This window comes from Ornithorhynchus anatinus, chromosome X3, assembly GCF_004115215.2.
Source record: "Ornithorhynchus anatinus isolate Pmale09 chromosome X3, mOrnAna1.pri.v4, whole genome shotgun sequence".
Lineage (NCBI taxonomy): Eukaryota > Metazoa > Chordata > Mammalia > Monotremata > Ornithorhynchidae > Ornithorhynchus > Ornithorhynchus anatinus.
The window spans coordinates 10,888,222-10,907,817 of NC_041751.1; the positions used below are offsets into that span (position 1 = coordinate 10,888,222).

Here is a 19,596-nt window from a genome sequence, read left to right on the forward strand (position 1 = left end):
CAATCAAGCGGTATTACTGACTGAATGTGAGCAAGGAGTTTACCAAGCATATGGAAACAAAAGCACAATTCCTGCCCACAGGGAGTTTATAATCTATTATGGAGACAGATACAAGAAAATGCATGAATTGGAAGACAAAGTGCTCAATCAGTAGAATATGTAAATTGATATGTACAGAAGTATGAAGATTTTTTAGTTCAAAACTCCTGAGGAAGTGGAAAAGTACTCAGGTGATAGAAAGATATGATCTGAATGGAAAAATTAGTTGGTGAAATTCCAGGAAGTCTTTTGAAGGGAATGGGAGCTCCAAAGAGGAGAAATGGCCAGGGATTAGGAAGGGAGAGTGTGAGCATAGGAGACAAGGGTAGAAAGATCAATCAACCATATTTACTGAGTGCTTTCTGTATGCAGAGCACTGTACTAAGCACTTGGGAGAATATGACAACACTATAACAGGCACATTTCCCATCCACAATGAGTTCACAGTTTAGAGGGGAAGATGGACATTAATATAAATAAATTAAAGATTTGTACATAAGTGCTGTGAATAATGGAGCAAGTCAGGGTGACACAGGAGGGAGTGGGAAAATGTAAGCCCAGTTTGGGCAGGGATTGTCACTGGTGACACAGGAGGGAGTGGGAAAATGTAAGCCCAGTTTGGGCAGGGATTGTCACTCTTTATTGCTGAAATGTACTTTCCAAGCTTTTTACTGTGCTCTACACACAGTAAGTGCTCAATAAGTACGACTGAATGAATGAAAAGAGGAAATGAGGGTATAGTCATGGAAGGCCTATTGGAGATGCATCTTCAGTAAGGTTTTGAAGGTGGGGAGAGTAATTGTCAGTCAGATAGGAAAAGGGAGGGGGCATTCCACGCCAGAGACAGGACACAGATGAGAGGTCGGCAGCGAGACAGACAAAATCGGGGTACAGTGAGTAAGCTGGTATTAGAGTAGCAAAGTGTGTGGGCTGGGTTGTAGTAGGAGGGTAGTGAGGTGAGGTAGGAGGGGGCGAGGTGACTGAGTGCTTTAAAGACACTGTGGTAAGGAGTTTCTGCTTCTGTTTGACACAGAGGTAGATATATAACCACTGGAGGTTTTTGAGAGCCTGAACACTTGTGTATAAAAATGATCTGGGCAGCAGAGTGGAGTGGGGAGAGGCAGGAGGTAGGGAGCAAGAAAGTTGAGGATGTGCCTTCAAGGATCAGGAATGATCAGGAGTTTCTATTTGATGCAAAGGCGAATGAATGATGATTGGAAATTAGAGTGAGGAGCAAGATTAGTTGGCTAAGAGCAACTATATTGATCTGGAAATGGATGGGGACCATTGGAAGGGAAGTGAGCAACAGAGTAATCCAGCTGAAACAGTGGTTTTAGATAATTATTTTAACAGCGGGGTGCTGGATTAATAGAATCACACCTGCTTAGAGAGTTGCTCCTCACATAACTTGTACAAGGTGAAAAATTTTCTTGCCAGAACAATGTTGTCAATGAAACCACAGCTGGCCAGCTTCACCCGAATGATGATTTGACGGTCAGGAACCATCATAGCTACTGAACGGAAGTTAATTTTCAGGTTTTCAGGAAGTTCCTGTCGACCAGCATAGCCAGGGTTCTGAAGAGGAGAGAGAAAAACCAGCACAATAGTTCATTCGTGCCCAACATTAGAAGATAAAGTCTAGTTGCAACAAATCTGTAAAGACACCTGGATAACTTAACATCCAATCTACAATATGACAGGTATTTAACACTAGAAGCGTTCAAGTACTGCACAAATGTACAATTTATCTCAGTTTCTGAGGATGCAAATCAACTCTAATTAGGTTACAGGGAAAGAGTCAGCCCTGGGATAATGTTGCCAAAATTGGTCAGGAAATTGGTCCAGATTGTCTTACCATGGTTAGAAACAGTCCAAATTCAGGGTTCATCTCTACATTGTCTCCATCAGTGAAGATAAAGCTTTTTTTCCTTTCCTTCTTACATGTCAGAATAATTGCAATTTGCTGTGCAGCAACTGACAGTACAGGTAAATCAATACGATTAAATTCATCAAAACAGCCCCAGGATCCTGACTGGGCCAGCCCTTAAAGCAGAATTGAGAGACCATTCAATTACTAAATTACATCAGTGAATTACATCATTAAAGATAAGGAAATTATAGGGGAATTGTCAGCTTTCCTCTGGCTAACCTCTGTGGTAACTCATGACTCAGTTCATCCTGAGAAGAAAGTAAACTAGTGAGGCCTGCTGCTTGGGAATAAAAAGCTTGTGTAAAGGGGTCAAAACTGATGTGGCCTAGTGGAAAGAGTGCAAGCCTGGGAATCAGAGAACCTGGGATCTAATCCTGGCTCCACCACTTGCCTGCTGTATGACCTTGGGCAAGTCATTTAACTTCTCTGTGCCTGAGTTACTTAATGTGTAAAATGAGGATTAAGTCTCTAGACCCAAATCTGCACAAAAGAAATCAACTCTCACCTTTAAAAATTCGACCAAGTCCACGGAAATCCATCTGGTCAGAGCAGTTGAAGACCACTACGTATTTTCCGAGACATCTTCCCATGTCTTTGGTGGTTTCCGTTTTGCCGGTCCCCGCTGGTCCAGCTGGCGCTCCTCCCATACTCATTCCCAGAGCCTGAGCCAGGGTGATATAACACCTAGATGAGAAAACACTACTGTTATGGAGGAGGCTGAGGCATGGATTAAGTGAGTCAGCACGTAGGACATTTCCCTCCACTTCCACTCCTCCCACCACCCCACTTACTCCACTGTTTGCCTGACAATCCTAGCTGAGAACAGAAGTTCAGAAATTCACCACCACCAGAGAGGGAGAAAAACAAGTTTAAAGATGGCCATCACGTCTGCTACAGCAGTACAGGTCTCAGCCCCCTTCCCTTGTCCTCACCACTCCTTCCTGGCTCAGAAACCTGCCCAAATATCCCAAGTTTGACCTTGTATCCCAGCAGCAGAGTCATTCTGGGCCTGGTTATTCCTTCATCCACAAGCATCTCTGCTCTGATCCCCTTTTTTAACTAAAAGCAAGAAAGATTTAACAGGTTCAAGTCTGAGCTTATCTTGAACTTCAGACCTAACTACTGAAAATTATTTTCTGCTCCCTTAATAGGGCAGAGAACCGATTCCTTCAGTTTCCAACTCAATGCTTCATTATGTGGGATTCATTTTCCCCTCTGATACTGCTGATAGGCTTTTCACAATGATAATGACATCAAAATCTCAGGTTTTACTAGTTTTCAATCATTTTCCCCCATGCCTCTCAAATGCTTCCTTGGTTGTCCCTGTGGGGTCATTAGTACCTCACTGCCCCCAGGCATCAGAAACCACCCACACATACACATCATTTTTTAAATTGACCTTCCCATTGTATCACCATGCACTGAGCGCACTTTATCTGGATGTGCAACATTGATTCCAAATAGATCTAGGTGCAGCTAAATCACTTGTGTTCCAGTTGAAACTGGTCCAGCACATGACTCAAGTTGGGGAGTCCAGACGAGTCCCTAAGCCATCTCTAGACCCAAAAGCCTGGCTTGATTCTGGACTCCTAAGATGGTTCAAGAACCAGACTGAACCAAGCCCACCACACAGTGACTTGAATTCCTGTGTGTGTTTTTGTATCAGGGATAGGAAGCTGTTGCGGGAAAGGGAAGAGAATCACCTAACTTAACAAAGGAGATGGAATAGGAAGCATTAATTTCCTCTCCTTCAGGAGACGGATAAGTTGTGCTTGCTGCCTTCCTCCTGGGCAGAACAGCCAGGTTTGTATGTGCACCAAGCATAAAACATTTATGAACACTTGTACATAATTCTAGAAATTGTTGAACAGACTGTCAAAAGCTTCAGAGACAAGAGAGCAACAGACAAAACCTGAAGAGACAGAGCAAATCCCCCTAAGTATCTTGAAAGGAAGAAAGGGGAACATCACAGACTCCTTCCGTCACCTATCTGTGAGAGGCGTTATGACAAGCCTGTCGGTACAGCCTAAAAATTCATTCTGGTAGGTAAAAGCCACATCTGTGATATGAATCATCATCTTGTCGGTGTCTTCATTAAAATAAAATCTGCACTGTTTCAGCCACTCAAAATCCGTAGGGTTCTTGACATGCATGCGACACTGGAATTGAAAATCTATGTATTATTATCAGAGAAATTAGAATATTTAAACCTGACAAACAAGAGACTTAGCATTTAGTTTGAGTCCTCTGAACAGAAGAATCACAATGAAGATCTTGCCTCCATGTTTCTGACCTGACACAAGTCACTGTCTTCTAAGGGACGGTCTGACCTCAATCTCCCCAAGGGAATGGTGAACTTTTAGTATGGGACACAAAAAGAGAGAAGTCGCAGTGTAAGACTTTTTTTTTCTTTTGGAAAAGTGAAAGATTTTCACAGGACTTTTTCCAGCAGATTTTCCCCGAGGTGGCAGGGTGGCAGGAAAAATCCTTGAGAAGTTATTTTCCATTTACATTGGAAAGAGAAAGTCAGTTCCATTCCCGAACTTTCTCACCACCCATGGATGTCAGAACTGGTCAAAAACTCTCAAACATTCAGTTGCCTATACTTTGTCTAAGTTTTTCCTTTAAAAAGGCAAGTGACAGACATTTAACAGTCAATTATTGTTTTGGATTGATAACAGCTATTGCTTTGCTGCTATTTTCCCATTATTCCAAGTTTTCCAAATCTTATTTTAATCAGCTGACCTAAATATATCAAACAAATGATAAAATGGGAGTAAGACTAGAAAAATCAACCCCAAAACTAATCAATACTTTCTGAATCAGTTAAAAGGGGAATTCCTGCTTTGAGAACTATTTTTGGAATTTAAGAAAACAGACACACTTCCTCTCTTTCTCTACCAAAAAAAGCTGTTCCATTAACTGTCTTTAAGGATCAAATATTGTAAAGCTTCCAGAAAACTATGGCATCATAAAATATAGAAAATAGAATTTAAAGGCTGATCTTTTACAAATCAAAGATCTTGAGTGGCATAGTGAATTTTTCTTTCTTTTATATTGACTAGTAATAATATATGGTATCTTTGCAGTAGTGAGCAAATCATCTGCAGATCAATATAAAATTGACTATTATATAAGAGAACTGGGCACTTGATTCTCTTTTCCATACTGGAAGGTTCAAAGTTACCAATTTATGAAAGGCTAAAAACATAAGCAGATCAGACACATTTCCATGTCCACTTGGGGCTCACAGTCTAATCTAATCTATGTGACCACTTTTATTGTTTACTGTCCAATTAGGAAAACTTTACCAAGTCATCAAAGATATCCCGCTGGTGCACATGTATGGTAATCAAAGTCTCGTATTTCACCCTCTCCACAGAGCTCAGATCCTTCGTTGTCATGCCTATCAGTGTGTTTAGTAGTTCTAGAAATGTCTCATTTGTCTTCTGCATGATTTTTTTATCAAATTTGGCATTTGAAAGTGCTTCTTCCGAGTCCCTTGTCCACATCATTTGAATTCCTAACAATCCAACCTTATAAAAAAAATTGTAAATGTTTAATGCATATATAAATGTTCAATAGGATTTTTGTAAATAAATTTTATCACCATGATAATCTGTATTGTTTTGAGGTCTCAACCTTTCTTCTGGAAGGTCATATATACATGGGTTTATATTGGTACCTCTTTTTTTTCCACTGAAGACCCCTCAAATGACTACCATCATTCCTTGGATTTCTAGGTAGAGACTTCTGGGCCCCCATTCTCTCCCCCCACCCCAGGTGGTAATGAAGTGGCCACAAGCCCCTTCAAAATGTCCATAGAGCTTCTTCTCCACCTAGCAAGTCCTCCTTTTCTCCATCCTGCCCTGCAGTTTGCCATACCTTAGATAGAGCCACCATACAATGACTGATACCTATGGTGACCAACCTTCTCTTTGGGAAGGGGAAAATGAAGTTTTACACTCTCCCTCAGGAACCACTAACTTTCCTCTACCTCCAAGCATGAATAGTCTAACATAACTTTCACACACTCAAAATCAATTACCCAAGGAAAAAAACTGTGAATTCGCTTTCAGAACATTCACAAAACAACATTTCTTCATTCTAACTGTAAACATCATATTATAACTTTTCCTGAGTTAAATTATAATGGAAACTATCATTGGACAAGTCAAGAAAACTCACAGGAGAAGAATAATTATTGCATTTTGTTAAGCACTTACTATGTGCCAAGAACTCGTTTAAATTTAGGGGACGATAATCAGATTGGACACAGTCCCTGTCCACAAGCTAGAAGGAAAGGGGGAAAGGTATTTTATTCCCATTTTACAGATGGAGAAACTGAGGAACAGAGTAATTAAACGGTTTTCCCGAAGACACAGAGCAAGTGGTAGAGCCAGAACTAGGTAAAGGGCTTTTCCTGCCCCAGACAGACTGAACCACCATAAAGGGGGTGCAACAAGGCTTTGAACTGGCCCTGGAACTCTGAAAAAAGTTTTAAGGGAGGGCTTTGGGGATAATAAGAGCAGAGGAATGGCAATTTGTGGGGAATGCCTCCTGGAGGAGATTGATTTTCACCTCAAAATATCTAGTATAACAAATATGATGAGCAATCCACACATAACATTAACCCATTTTAATGCACAGACCTGAGCCGGGAAGGAAGAGAGAAATTCGATCAGCTGGAAGTCACTTTCCTGAATATTTGAGGCTGCCTGGCGAATCACAAGATGTAATGAGGCCTGAGATTCTTTCAGGAGAGAATTGAGCCAAACTTCCACATTACCCTCTGCCATTACAGGTTTATCCAAGTCAATCGTCTCACCCTCTCGAGAAGAAATTGATAGAATACGATCGTAGATCTACGTCAGAAACAAGAAAATAGTTAGGTTTATGGAAATAAAGATAAATGCATTAACTTTTTCCAGTTCTGTTTTCTTCTACCAACCTCACCAGTTTTCTTTACTTCAACCTGTATCCTCCTTATACTAAGGCTTTCACCACAATCAAAGGAAGAGAGATAATTAACACACAATCAATAGGATTTACTGAGCCCCTTACTGTGGGCAGAATACTGTACTACATCTTTTGTAGGCAACAAAAGAAATAATAAATCTGATGCCTTCCCTCAAGGAGTTTACAGTCCAGTCAGGGAGACAGACAAATAAATTACCAATAGGTTAATAAATGCATAATAAAGATTTTATTCATCTAATGACAGACGAGGGGAAAAAAAACCGAGAATGGGATTCTGTCACTTATTTAGTTTTGAATAAAATTAGCCTACCTTTATTTTTTAAACAACAGCACCAATAATACTGTGGTGAGAAAAAATATAAATTATTTATATTTCAGCCTCTAGTGGATCTGCAGCTTTTCTCAGGTGGCTTACCCTGATTCACAAAATTATGTTTACAGGCTTATCTACGTAAATGTTCTGTACCACTTATCCACACTATATTGGGAAAAATAAGATGTTAGAGTAGTTCTGTATTTTAAAAAAGGATACTGTTTTGGATTTAGCATTAGTTGGATGATGTGGAAAAAGCACTGAAGCAAAGGTATTCATTAGTGCTTCCAGTGTGCAGAGCACTGAACTAAGTGCTGGGGAGAATACAATTGAATAGGCAGACCCAATCTCTGCCCCCAAGAATTTTACAATCTAATTTACAATCTGAATTTTTCTGTCTCAATACCCTAATCTGTAACACTGTGTTACTAACACAGAATCCAAAGCACAATAAATAATAGCCGTGAGCTCCATTCTCTCAGTGCCTAGAATCCTGTTAGGCAGTTTAGAGAAGCATTAATTCTTTCAAGAGAAGCAGCATGACCTAGTGGAAATAACAGTTATGGTATTTGTTAAGCATTTACCATGGGCCAAGCCCTGGGGTAGATACAAGATTAACAACAGACGTTTAGGCTCAGTTTTACTGATGAGGAAACTGAGGCATAGAGAAGTTAAGTGAGTTGCCCACAGTCACCCAGCAGGAAGGAGCACATACCTGGGAGTGAGATCTGGATTGCTTGTCTGCTGTGATGGTTAACTCTGATCTTAGTTTAGTGTTAACAATAAAAACACTCTTGCTATTATTCACCTATGGTGCTATTCAGGTCAGTGACCCCACCTCAATCTCATGAAGCAAAAACTTCTGACCACAATATTACATGTTTCTAGGAGAATTCTAGTAGAATTCTTGTAAAATTGCTTCTTGAGAACAGCATTGCCTAATGGAAAGAGCCCAGACCAGGAGTAAGAGGATCTGGTTCTAATCCAAGCTCTGCCACGTGCTTGCAGCGTGACCTTGGGCAAGTCACTTAACTTCTCTGGGCCTCAATTAATTCATTTGTAAAATGGGGACTAGGGCTGTGAGCCACATGTTGTGCATGGACGTTGTCCAACCTGATTAGCTTGTATCTACCCCTGTGCTTAGTACAGTGTCTGGCGCATAGTTATCATTTAACAAATACCATTAAAAAAGTTTCTGATCAAGATAAAAATTACATTAAGGAATCAGAATTGAACACACCTTTTCATGGAACTTGACAAGTTTAACATTGTCAAAGATATTCAGAAGATGAGCTTGGATTGTGTGGGAATCTGATGCCTGGCCAAGAATCTCCAGAAGGGCAGGGTCCGAAACGAAAAAGAAACGAGGAAAGCAAAGTCGTTTCTTCTCCAGGTATCTGCAGAAAACAGGGGAGGGAAAAGAAAAAGGGCAGTTAATATGAATTTTAACTTTTTTTTCAGCAACTCAGTGGATTCCTCTATAAAAGAGATGTTCATTTCCCATCTACCATCCTAATGGTGGTCGTGTTATTAATGGTAGGAATTCAAACCGTCCAGGTTTTGATGAGAAAGAGTTTTCATGCAATTTGTAGTCTGTGTAATTCGTCCCATAAGTACTCAATATGAGAAAAAAATTAAAGGACAATCAGTAGACCAGAAATTAAAGACAATATTAAATGAATATAATCAGTCCACTCCATGAAATCACCCCCAAATTCATGGGATGCAAACTCATTTTGACTGCAGAGTCCTGTGCTCAATTGGACCAGCCCCATAAGGGCTGGACACAAAGTCTTCCCGCCTGTCAAAACGAAGCACAGGACCATATCATTGTCTGTCTCTCCGTCTAGGCTGTATGCTCCTTGTGTTTAGGGGAGGTGTGTGTTAATTCTGTTGTATTGTGCTCTCCCAAGCACTTGGGACAGTGCTCTGCACATGGTAAGCACTCAATAAATACGATTGATTGAGGGGGAGGAAAAAAGATTCAGAAAAGGAAGAAACTGCACCTCTGCCTAACTAATTTCCAGCCTGCCAGGGAGGCACTAGTTCTGGGAGCCCTGAGGTGCTGGGGTGGCCAACTGCAACCCCCTCAGAAGCGAGGGCAGCCATTCCCACCACAGTGAAATAACCAAATTTGGCCCCAGGTTGAGTTTTGCCAACCCCTGAAAGAGTACATAGAATCAAGCCAAGTAGCCTCCTCTATTATATAACCAATAAACTGTTTCTAAAACCAAGCTACTGACACTAGTACCAGACAATTTCCCTGAAATAATGACAACAATAATTGTGGAATTTGTTAAGCATATACTGGGTGCCAAGGGGAAGCAGCATAACCTAGTGAAAAGAACATAGGACTGGGAGTGAGAAGACTTGGATTCTAATCCAGCTCTGCCTCTTGTCTACTGTGTGACCTCGGGTCTCTGTACCTCAGATTCCTCATCTGCAAACTGGGGATTAAATCCTAGTCCCTCCAATTTAAACTGTGAGCCCCATTTAGAACATGGACTATGTCCAACCCAAACATCTTATATGTACCCCGGCACTTAGTGCAGTGCTTGGCACATAGGAAGCACCTAATACAAAAATATCATTATTAATACTAACAGCTGAGGTAGACAATATAAGCAGGTCAGATGCAATCCCTAGCCAACATAGGTGTGACAGTCTAATGGAGAGGGAGAATAGGTATCTTATGCATCTCTCTACAGATGAGGAGACTGAAGCACAGAGAAGTTAAGTGAATTGTCCCAGGTCACCCAGCAGCTAAGTGGAAGAGCTATGATTAGAATGTCAGTCTCTAGACTCCCAGGCCTTCTCTCTTAACACACTAGGATCACTCTGCTTTTCACAATTCTTTGTATTTCCTATTCTGGGATACACGATGACTTGAGCCACGCACCTCAAAGAAAGTGTGTGAAATGACCTGTGGTGTAATACACATAAAATGAAGGTGGGACATACAGCCATCTATTAAAAATTTAATCCTTAAGATTCCATGCATTTCATGAACAGGAGCTTTAAGAGCAACATTAACATAATGTTAGCAAAATGCTATCATCCGTAGCTAATTCCTAGTAGCAACTGTACCATGAGTCAGAGAAATAACTCAGTAAACCTAGGGTCAATATATTGTAAGGCAATCTATCATTCAGGTGAAGAATGCAAAAAGTCTTACCCAGTAAGTGATTTCTGACAGATTTCCAGCTGTTCGAAAAGATGTGGTAATAGCTGCCCCATTGTTTCATCACCAACACAGCACTGGACTATGTTTGTCATCTCATGTGCCCGGGTCATGATTTTCACCCAGGATTTATCTATGTTCGAAAAACGCTTGGCTTCCTATTGATATGACAAAAAATGGACATACACATTCTAAATGATGGCGAGATTTGGGTTGTACAGTTGAAATATTTTAGGCATATATTCCTTGCAGCATCAGCTTTCCTTCAATCCTAAATTTAAAATGTTGTCCTTCCTTTCTAGGGTCTGTTTCACTTCTCTGCCATTGCTTCACTGTTTTTCTATTGTGTATTTCTATTATTCTTATGAGACATGCCTCTTTCCAGGCTGTTCCGATAACCAGCCAGCTCTCTGTCTTTTTCTAGAATACTCTCAATCAGTGGTACTTCTTGTGTTCCTAAAACAGAGGCAAAACATACATTTCCTGCCCTCAAGGCACTTACAATCACCCCTCTTCTCTCAAAACCCCCACAAATTGCACCTAGCTGATGCTGAGTTCAGAGTTAGCAGTCATGCCCCAGAAAAGAGATCACAGAGTCAAGATTGACTGTTCTTTTACCTATTGGTTACGTATGGCAGCCGGCACAAAGGGCAGCCAAGTGCTGGACATCATCGGGAAGGGGACAGAAAACCAGGCAGAAAGGCAGGGTTTTGCCACTATCTGAAACTATCGTATACCATAGTTTACCACAGTCCCCCTCTAGACTGTAATCTTGTTGTGGGCAGGGAACAACTCTGTTATATTGTACTCTCCTGTGAGCCTGGTCCAGTGGATAGAGCATGGGCCCTGGAGTCAAAACCTGGATTCTAGCCTCAGCTCTGCCACTTATCTGCTGTGTGATCTTGTGCAAGTCACTTAACTTCTCTGTGCCTCAGTTACTCTATCTGAAAAAAGGGGGTTTAAGACTAAGCCCCTTGTGGGACATGGAATGTGTCCAACCTATTCATTCATTCATTCAATAGTATTTATTGAGCGCTTACTATGTGCAGAGCACTGTACTAAGCTCTTGGAATGAACAAGTCGGCAACAGATAGAGACAGTCCCTGCCGTTTGACGGGCTTACAGTCTAACCTAATTACCTTGTATCTACTCCAGCGCTTAGAACAGTGCCTGGCACATAGTAAGTGCCTAACAAGTACCATAAAAAGCACCTAGTACAGTGCTCTGCACAGATTAAGTGCTCAATATATACAGTTAGTTGATTGATACCATTATTTGGAGTTCTAAAGTACTCTGGGCAACTTTGGAAGCACAATGTGGCTGAAGAAGATATAGTGAAAGGCAGTCAAGATGATCATTAGGAGAATCAAAGTGTTTCCTATAGAGGATGAGCCAAAAGAGATCAGGGCTCTTTGGTTTGCAAAGATTGTGGCTGGCATGATTGAAGTCTAAAGAATTACGAAGGGTGTGGACACATAGATGCATAGCAAATCTTTATGTATCCAGATAAGGATATTTGAGGTTGGAAGATTCAAAACAAGCAAAAGAAAATACTTCTTCCCACACCAGGTGAATTGCTTACCACAGGAGGTTGTACATGCAGAAAATATTAATATGTGAAAAAAAATTTAGATAAATTCATGAATAGATGGTGCTTAATGGGTATTCTTGAGTGGAAAGCAATGGTTGCAGAGGGAAGAAGTTATGTATGTTAGATGGCTTATCCCTAAATAAAACTGCCATGTGGTCCCTCCACACATCGTTCTGCCACTGGTGGAATTATTGTTGAAATGGATGAACCCTTTGTCTGACCCAATAATGGCTTATGGTTCTGTTTATGATCTCATCTTCTTTACAATGACAAATCTCCCAAACAATGCGAACTTGGGCTTCTCCTCCTCCTTCCCGAAGAGAATTAATGAGGGGGAAGGGGAGAGGATATCCAATTCTGAATGCCAGGAACCATATACCATGGGTTGATTTTTCACCTACATTATACAGTTTCTTTGTTAGCCTTATTTAATGTAAAGGCCTGACGGCAAGACCATGGTTTATTCATCTGCCTTTAGAAACTGAGTATGCTGGCAGCAAACTCAAAGAGAAAAAGAAAAGGTAGATGAGAAAAATATTCAGGAGAGAAAAATACCCTATAGTCCTTCATATTTTCTTAGTTTGAAATGTAGTGGAAAGTCACAGTGCTGTATACAGTTCAGATAGTTGACCAAGACACCTAGAGATCAAACAAAAACCAAGAATTCAACCTAACTACACACCAAATGTGTCTTATTTGTGTCTTATTGTTGTATTGCACTCTCCTCAGCACTTAGTACAGTGCTGTTCGTATAGCAAGTACTCAATAAATATGACTTACTGACTGGGAACATAATGTAGTTTTTAAATGCATTGTCTTGTTTATGCCTAATCCTTATACTCTAACATTTCCACTATCTGTAATTTATTTTAATGCCTGTCCCCCCTTCTAGTCTATATGTTCCTTGTGGGCCTGGCTGTGTCTATAACTCTATTGTATTATACTCTCCCAAGTGCTCTGCACATGGTAAGCAATACAATTGATTGGCATTTTATATCCCATTATGGTATCACTAAATTCAAAATGCAGAAAAACAAAAGAAAAGTCTCAAGATACCCTCTATGCAAGTTTAAATCAGGTAACCACTACATTGAATGGAGGGTTTAGGGAATTGCTTATATAGTTTTAGGTCATAGTTTTATTTGACAGGCATAATTAGATTTTGAAATCCAAGTATTTTTTTTCTAAATGGCATTTGTGCATCCTGATAACTGCTTCACAACTCTACATTCTTTAATAAATCCTATCTAGACATTTTCTCAAGACATCTTCCAGTTATGGGAAGTCATCATTTTACTGCTTTTCCTTCAGGAACTACCATATTTCAGAATACTGAAACATTTCCATCCCCTTAAAAGTGATGGGCCAAGTTAAATGATGGTGAGGGAAAGAATGAGATGTTGAACTGCTTTTACATGTTTTGGTCAAAACTCTTGCAACTTGTTTTAATTTTACAATCAGATGAAACATATAAAACCTTTGGAAGCTGTTTGGCGATGTCTCCACCCACAAAGACTGCTTCTAAATAAATCCACAGGTTCTGCACGGTCATCCAGTTTTCAATGATGTCTGTGGTATTAGAGAGGAAATGCACCCACTTTTGGATCTGGGCCTTGAATGGAGTGTTGTACCTAAAATTGAAATAGCAATAATGGCATATTTTCCATCCCAAATCAAAATCTTGAAAAAATAGATTAAACTGATTTGGGACACGTTACAACCAAAGATCATGTTCATCTTCAGGAAAAAGCGAGAAATATAGTCATAAATGTTGAGAACTAAATATTACATATGATTTCATTGAGTACTCCTATTATTTAAATTCCTTGTATTTTTAAAATAAATCCTATTCTTTCAACATGCATGTAGTTTCACAATGAATTTTAGAAAGAGAGAATGCTGCTAGGAATCTGAGGAATGTTTTTCAGACAATATGTGCCTGTCTGGATCAAACAAAACTGTCATGTCAGAAAGAGAGGTCACGCAGACATATGCAGAGCTGGTTAAGATGTGTGTATTCTGGGGCAAGTTCTCAACTGAGCGGTTCATCAGGTTCATCACTCCTGCATTATAAGAGAGTTGGCTATTCCTGCTTAATGGTTCAGGTTTTTTGCCAAGGTATTTGTTCTCTGTGAGATAGACCAGCTTCCTATTACCTGTTGCTCATCAGAGAACCCAGAATCATCAGGCTATCTTCCATGCTGGCTATAGTTTCTGAAGTGCTGTCTCCTCTCAAGAGTAGTTCACCACGGGTTTTGAAGTTGGCAAAGCTAAAGGTTTTGTTGTCCCATTCGGCAATCACCTGTTTTAACTTCTGCTCAATGTCTCGCTCTTTCACAGCACTGATACAGATGTCCTACCAAAATATAAATACACAGAACTAAGAACGCATCACAAACAATCCCATCAATTAACAAGTTCTAGCAGAATCTGGAGAGATGGCTACTCTAAAGGCACTTTGGAACTTCGAACAAAAGCTGAAATGAAAATGAGGAAATGTTCTTATTTGACAGATAGAACTTAACTTTGCAAGTAGGTAGCCAACATAAAATATCATAGTAAATTAACTTGGAATGTAAATTCACATCATTGGCCTGCAACAATCTTTCTTAAAACAAGAAATATCCCTCCTCTGTGCCTGCTATTAACTATGAGTATGGTTTAAGTCTAAAATGTAAAACGATGTTCAGAGGAACAGTGGATGAAAGCACAACAAACTGCTTGAAAAACAGTCCTTGAAACTGTACACTTCTTTGTAAAGTCAGTTGAGAAGATATGAGAAATTATAAGACTATTTAAAGCAATGTTCGCTTTGTGTCTTTGGACTAAGCTCAAGAATGTATCCATCTTTTATACTAAAGCTAATACTTATAGAATGTCATCATCCCTCTCCCTTGGGCTCATCCTAGGACATGGTACCTCAATTTCTTCTTTGTATTTTAGAAGAGGTGCATTCATGATGTTTCTCAGTTTGAAGGTCTCATTCTCCACATCAAAACTATGACCCGTCAGTGTTGCTATTCTTTTCCAGTGGCGTGTCATCATGGCTCTATTAGACATGTGCTCCAGCAATGGACAACACTCCTTGAAGTCCTCAATGGTCTTCTTCAGGTCCTGAAAAGCCTGCCAGTCCTTCAAAGCACGTGGCAATTTACGACATCTGGAAATAGAAACATCTGTGAAAGGCTTCCCCAACTAATCATCAGTACCACAGATCTTATGCATGCTTCAGCCGCCTCTTCCACCTATGTATTTATCATCTTCAATATCTCTATATTTGACTGAACATTACTACTGCTCATGAATATTTCTATGCCTGTCTTCCCCATTAGAGTGCAAGCTCCCTAAGCTTCTTTTGTATGTACTGGTACTTACCATGTGCAGAGCACTATACTAACCACTTGGCTACCCAAGCACCTAATACAGTGCCCTGCACTGGGGAGGCACTCAATAAAGTCCATTACCATTACTACTGCTCACAATCAATGATATTTACTGAGTGCTGTGTGCACAGATATTTACCAAGGGCTTGGGAAAGTACAATACAATCCAGTTGGCAGACACAATCCCCAGCCACAAGTCATTTACAAGTCGTTTGATTTTTTCATGCAGATGACACACTGCATTGTGCTATAACTACATCATAGCATAGATTAAATCATAATATTCAGACTTTCTGTATATCAATTATAATCTCAATCTTGCCTTCACCAGAATAGAAGTAGGGTTCCAATAGTCATTCACTCAATCGTATTTATTGAGCACTTAGTGTGCAGAGTACTATACTAATTACTTGGGAAAGTACAATACAACAATAAATAGTTTGCACATACAACGATAAACAATGAATAGTCTGCATGTACAATGGAGAGCAAATCTTGCTGGACACCAGGTCCAATGGGATAAGAGCACACATTATTACAATTAATAGTAGTAATACTAATAACAACAATGTGGTATTTGTTAAGTGTTTTCTATGTGCAAAGCACTGTACAGTCAGTCAGTAAATGCTTGCATTGCATTTACTGAGCGAGCATTTATTGTGTGCAGAGCACTGTATTAGGAGCTTGAGAGAGTATAGGGGACACATTCCCATCCTACAACTAAGCACTGGAGGAGATAAAAGATCAGGCAGGTCCTACATGGAGCTCAAATTTTAAGTAGGAGGGAGAACAGGTACTGAATCTTTTTTTTACAAATGAGGGAACTGAGGCCCAGTGAAGTTAAGTGACTTGCCCAAAGTCACACAGCAGACAAGTGGAAGAGGTGGGATTGGAACCCAGGTCCTCTGACTACAAAGCCCATTCTCTTCCCACAAGGCCACGCTGCTTTGGACATCCCTTCTAAAATGGTTCTCCTGAATCCAATACTCTATAAGGATGTAAAAGAATCCAGGAACCTTGTTTTTTATAAGAAACAAATCAATATATATGTTCAGAGAAGTTGGAAGGACAGGCCTCCGTAAAGTGACGGTTAAAGTAAGCTAGAAATAGTAAAGTTGATAAAGATGCTGATCTTATTTTTCAACACCAATCACAGGAGGTCACACATGCAGTCAATCCATCCATTCTTACTACTGGATGATCACGGGGTCAAACATTCTTCCCTAAATTCCTTGTGGAGGGTAGGAAATAAAGTCCTGCACAATTTCCAAACAGAAAGCAATTTATATTAAGATGCAACTTCTCACCTGTTCTGGAATTCAAGTAGTTCATTGTTAACTTTTTCAATATTTACTTCTGACCAAAGGATTTCATGATAACCATTTACAGTATCTACAACACTACTGTACAGGCCGTAGAGTTTCTGTAGAAGATTAAGTTGCTTCTTTATTTCCAGAAGCTGAGGATACTGGGTAACTGGGAGACCAAAAAGTTCCTCTCCACCTGTATAGGTGATGTATTTGCGATGGAGGCTGTCAAATCGATTCTAACAATATAAATAATATAAATGATAAAGTTATTCATACAGGATATAAGAGAACCAAGATGGGCTTGAACTGATGGAAGAGGTAAGTGGAAATGCACATCTTCATAATCACTGGGCATGTAGAGATATTTTCTTCCACAGATAGTTGTTCCATGCAAATTTATCTCTGACTTTAATTTAACCTCTTCCACAGATTAGGGCCCTCAAATTCACTTGGTAAAAATGTTAAACCCCTGAAGTTTCTAGATGCAGTGTGGTTAGAAGGTGCTTGAAATTAGAATGGCTTACCTGAAACATAATAAGCCGATCACTGGCTTCCTGAGGCTCCAGGCCCACCACCATCGGACCATTCTGAAGGAGAACCAAAAATTTAAATAAGCTAGCAGTATGTATGCTATCCACTTACTAGATTTCAAACACAGGAAGAAACCTTAATTCTAGTTAATCACTTCTGGGAAGCAGCATAACCAAGTGGAAAGAGCATAGGCCTGAGAGTCAGAGGCTCTTGGTTTTAATCCCACCTCTGCCACTGGCCTGCTGTGTGATCTTGGGCAAGTTGCTGACTTTCTCTGTGCCTCAGTTCCCTCATCTGAACAACAGAGATTCAGTAACTGTTCTCCCTCCTAATTAGACTGTGATCCCCAAGTGGGACCTTATTATCTTGTATCTACCCCCAGCACATAATACAGTGCTTGGCACATTATGTTTAACAAATATTATCGTTATTATTACCGTGACAATATATATGGAGCCTTGTTGTGAACATGTTATAGAAAGTCTTTCTTTAGTGGGTCATTAAATTTGAAAGCTTAAATTTCTTCAAGCCAAAGAAACCATAATTCCAATTATTCTCATAATTCAGGATGTTAGACCTTAAAGCATGAGTCACAATTCCTTTTCTGAGGTAAAGAAACCAAGGTACATGAGGAAAAACATATTTTGACCTACTCATTTACAAACAAGAACAAATTCTAACTATCTGTATGGTTGTAAACAAAAACATTAAGAAAATAAAACTATTCTCAATCTTCAACTGTTTCTTCGCCCCATCCCCAAATATGTTAGCTTCTGTTGTACTGTTTCAGTGGGATTGAACTGTCAATCAAGTTTCCCAAGTAATCACTCATCAATGCCAAATTTTGTCTCTTATCTGCCCAGTGCTTGGAACAGTGTTTGACATATAGTAAGCGCTCAACAAATGCCATCATCATCATTATTATTACTGTCCTTTCTATAGCACTTGATAATGATGAGGAATCTCATGACACCAAAAAGAAGAACTGAAGAAAAGGTCTCATGAACATTTCTCCACATAACATTGACCTAAGTGACTGACTTCCTGAATCCTCTAATACGGGTAGCCTTTCAAACTCTCGCATTAATCCTTCCTCTTTATAGAGGGAAAACGGAGTAATAGAAAATGCAGGTCAAACCAAATTTCTGTTCCATTAAGGCACCTAATAAATATATCATGTATATATCATGTTCCCCAGCTTTAAGAATCGCTCATTTTAAAACCCAAGCTTGACCCTTTCCATTACCGCAACCCCCTGTTCCCGGAGTAGATATGAGAAGTACCGTATCGTAGTCGGAATAGAACTGATAACAGTCTTCAATGAAAACCTCCACGGTATTAATGAGTTCTTCCCTGAAATTAGGCTGCAAGGCGACCAACTCATTCTGTACATCCTTTGCTCGGACTAAAAGCTTCTCCCAAGTATAGCGCAAGGTATCAACTTTCTCCATCTCCTCCTTAGCCACTAGGAGTTCATGTTTGTTCAATAAAGCATAGGATTCCTGCCCAAAAAAGGTTGCATTTGCATTTACAAAACATAGGGATGATAAGAAATCTGCATGAATTCATTTGAATAACAAATGACGAATAGATCATAAAAACACTAGAGACAGACAATTAAATGCATGTTCATATTTTGGGGGTGAGGATGGGCCTAAATGCCTGAGTGAGGCAGGAGGGAGGGAAAACAGGATGAGAGGATGAGAGCTGAGTCAGGGATGGCTTCTTGAAGGAGATATGTTTCTAGAAAGGCTTTGAAGATGGGGAGAGTGCTGGGCGAAGATAGGCTTGAATTGAAAAATAAATGGAGTGCTGTATTTGTGGGAGGGGGGCTGCCCAGGAAAGAGGAAGGGTGTGAGCAAAGAGTTAACAGTGGATGGGGCGAGAGCAAGGAACAGTGTGCAAATTGGTATGAGTGGAATGAAATGTGCAGAAAGGGTTGTAGTGGGAGAGGAGCAAGGAAAAGCAGGGATCGCTGATTTAATCAGTTTCTCCCTTTCTACCCAGGATTGTCTCTGATCCCCCATGTCCAAGTCATAATTCCTATCAGTTACCTCAATAGGTCCAACTTGAAAGTCTATCAGAATTTGCTGTTCTCGGATTTCTTTAAGCGCAGCCATGGCTATTCTGAAGTCATCCAAGTCTTTAATCGGACGATTCAGCTTTTTGCCAATGTCTTCCACAAACGTGAAAACACTGTCCATCTCCATTCTATACTTTGCATTACAATGCCGACCCAAGTCAACCACCCAGGCTTTGGTTTCTGCAGTCAGAGCCAGCTTCACATCAGCTGAAAAATAAATCACTCACAATATCATTTTGGAGACCTTGCAGAAAA

The 19,596-nt window shown here is 40.1% G+C and overlaps 1 protein-coding gene across 1 annotated transcript in view; it reads right to left on the bottom strand.

Moving 5' to 3' along the window:
• DNAH5 (dynein axonemal heavy chain 5) overlaps nt 1-19,596 on the bottom strand; it is a 174,361-nt gene that overhangs the window by 87,887 nt on the left and 66,878 nt on the right. The window contains exons 24-38 of the mRNA XM_039910642.1: nt 19,313-19,548; nt 18,542-18,760; nt 17,252-17,314; nt 16,725-16,963; nt 14,954-15,194; nt 14,191-14,390; nt 13,512-13,665; nt 10,438-10,601; nt 8,503-8,659; nt 6,622-6,834; nt 5,281-5,505; nt 3,956-4,128; nt 2,475-2,653; nt 1,895-2,082; nt 1,420-1,614 (exon numbers count right to left, since the gene is read on the bottom strand). Of these exons, the coding sequence (XP_039766576.1) occupies nt 1,420-1,614; nt 1,895-2,082; nt 2,475-2,653; nt 3,956-4,128; nt 5,281-5,505; nt 6,622-6,834; nt 8,503-8,659; nt 10,438-10,601; nt 13,512-13,665; nt 14,191-14,390; nt 14,954-15,194; nt 16,725-16,963; nt 17,252-17,314; nt 18,542-18,760; nt 19,313-19,548 (2,846 nt within the window). The remainder of the gene's footprint in view (nt 1-1,419; nt 1,615-1,894; nt 2,083-2,474; nt 2,654-3,955; nt 4,129-5,280; nt 5,506-6,621; nt 6,835-8,502; nt 8,660-10,437; nt 10,602-13,511; nt 13,666-14,190; nt 14,391-14,953; nt 15,195-16,724; nt 16,964-17,251; nt 17,315-18,541; nt 18,761-19,312; nt 19,549-19,596) is intronic.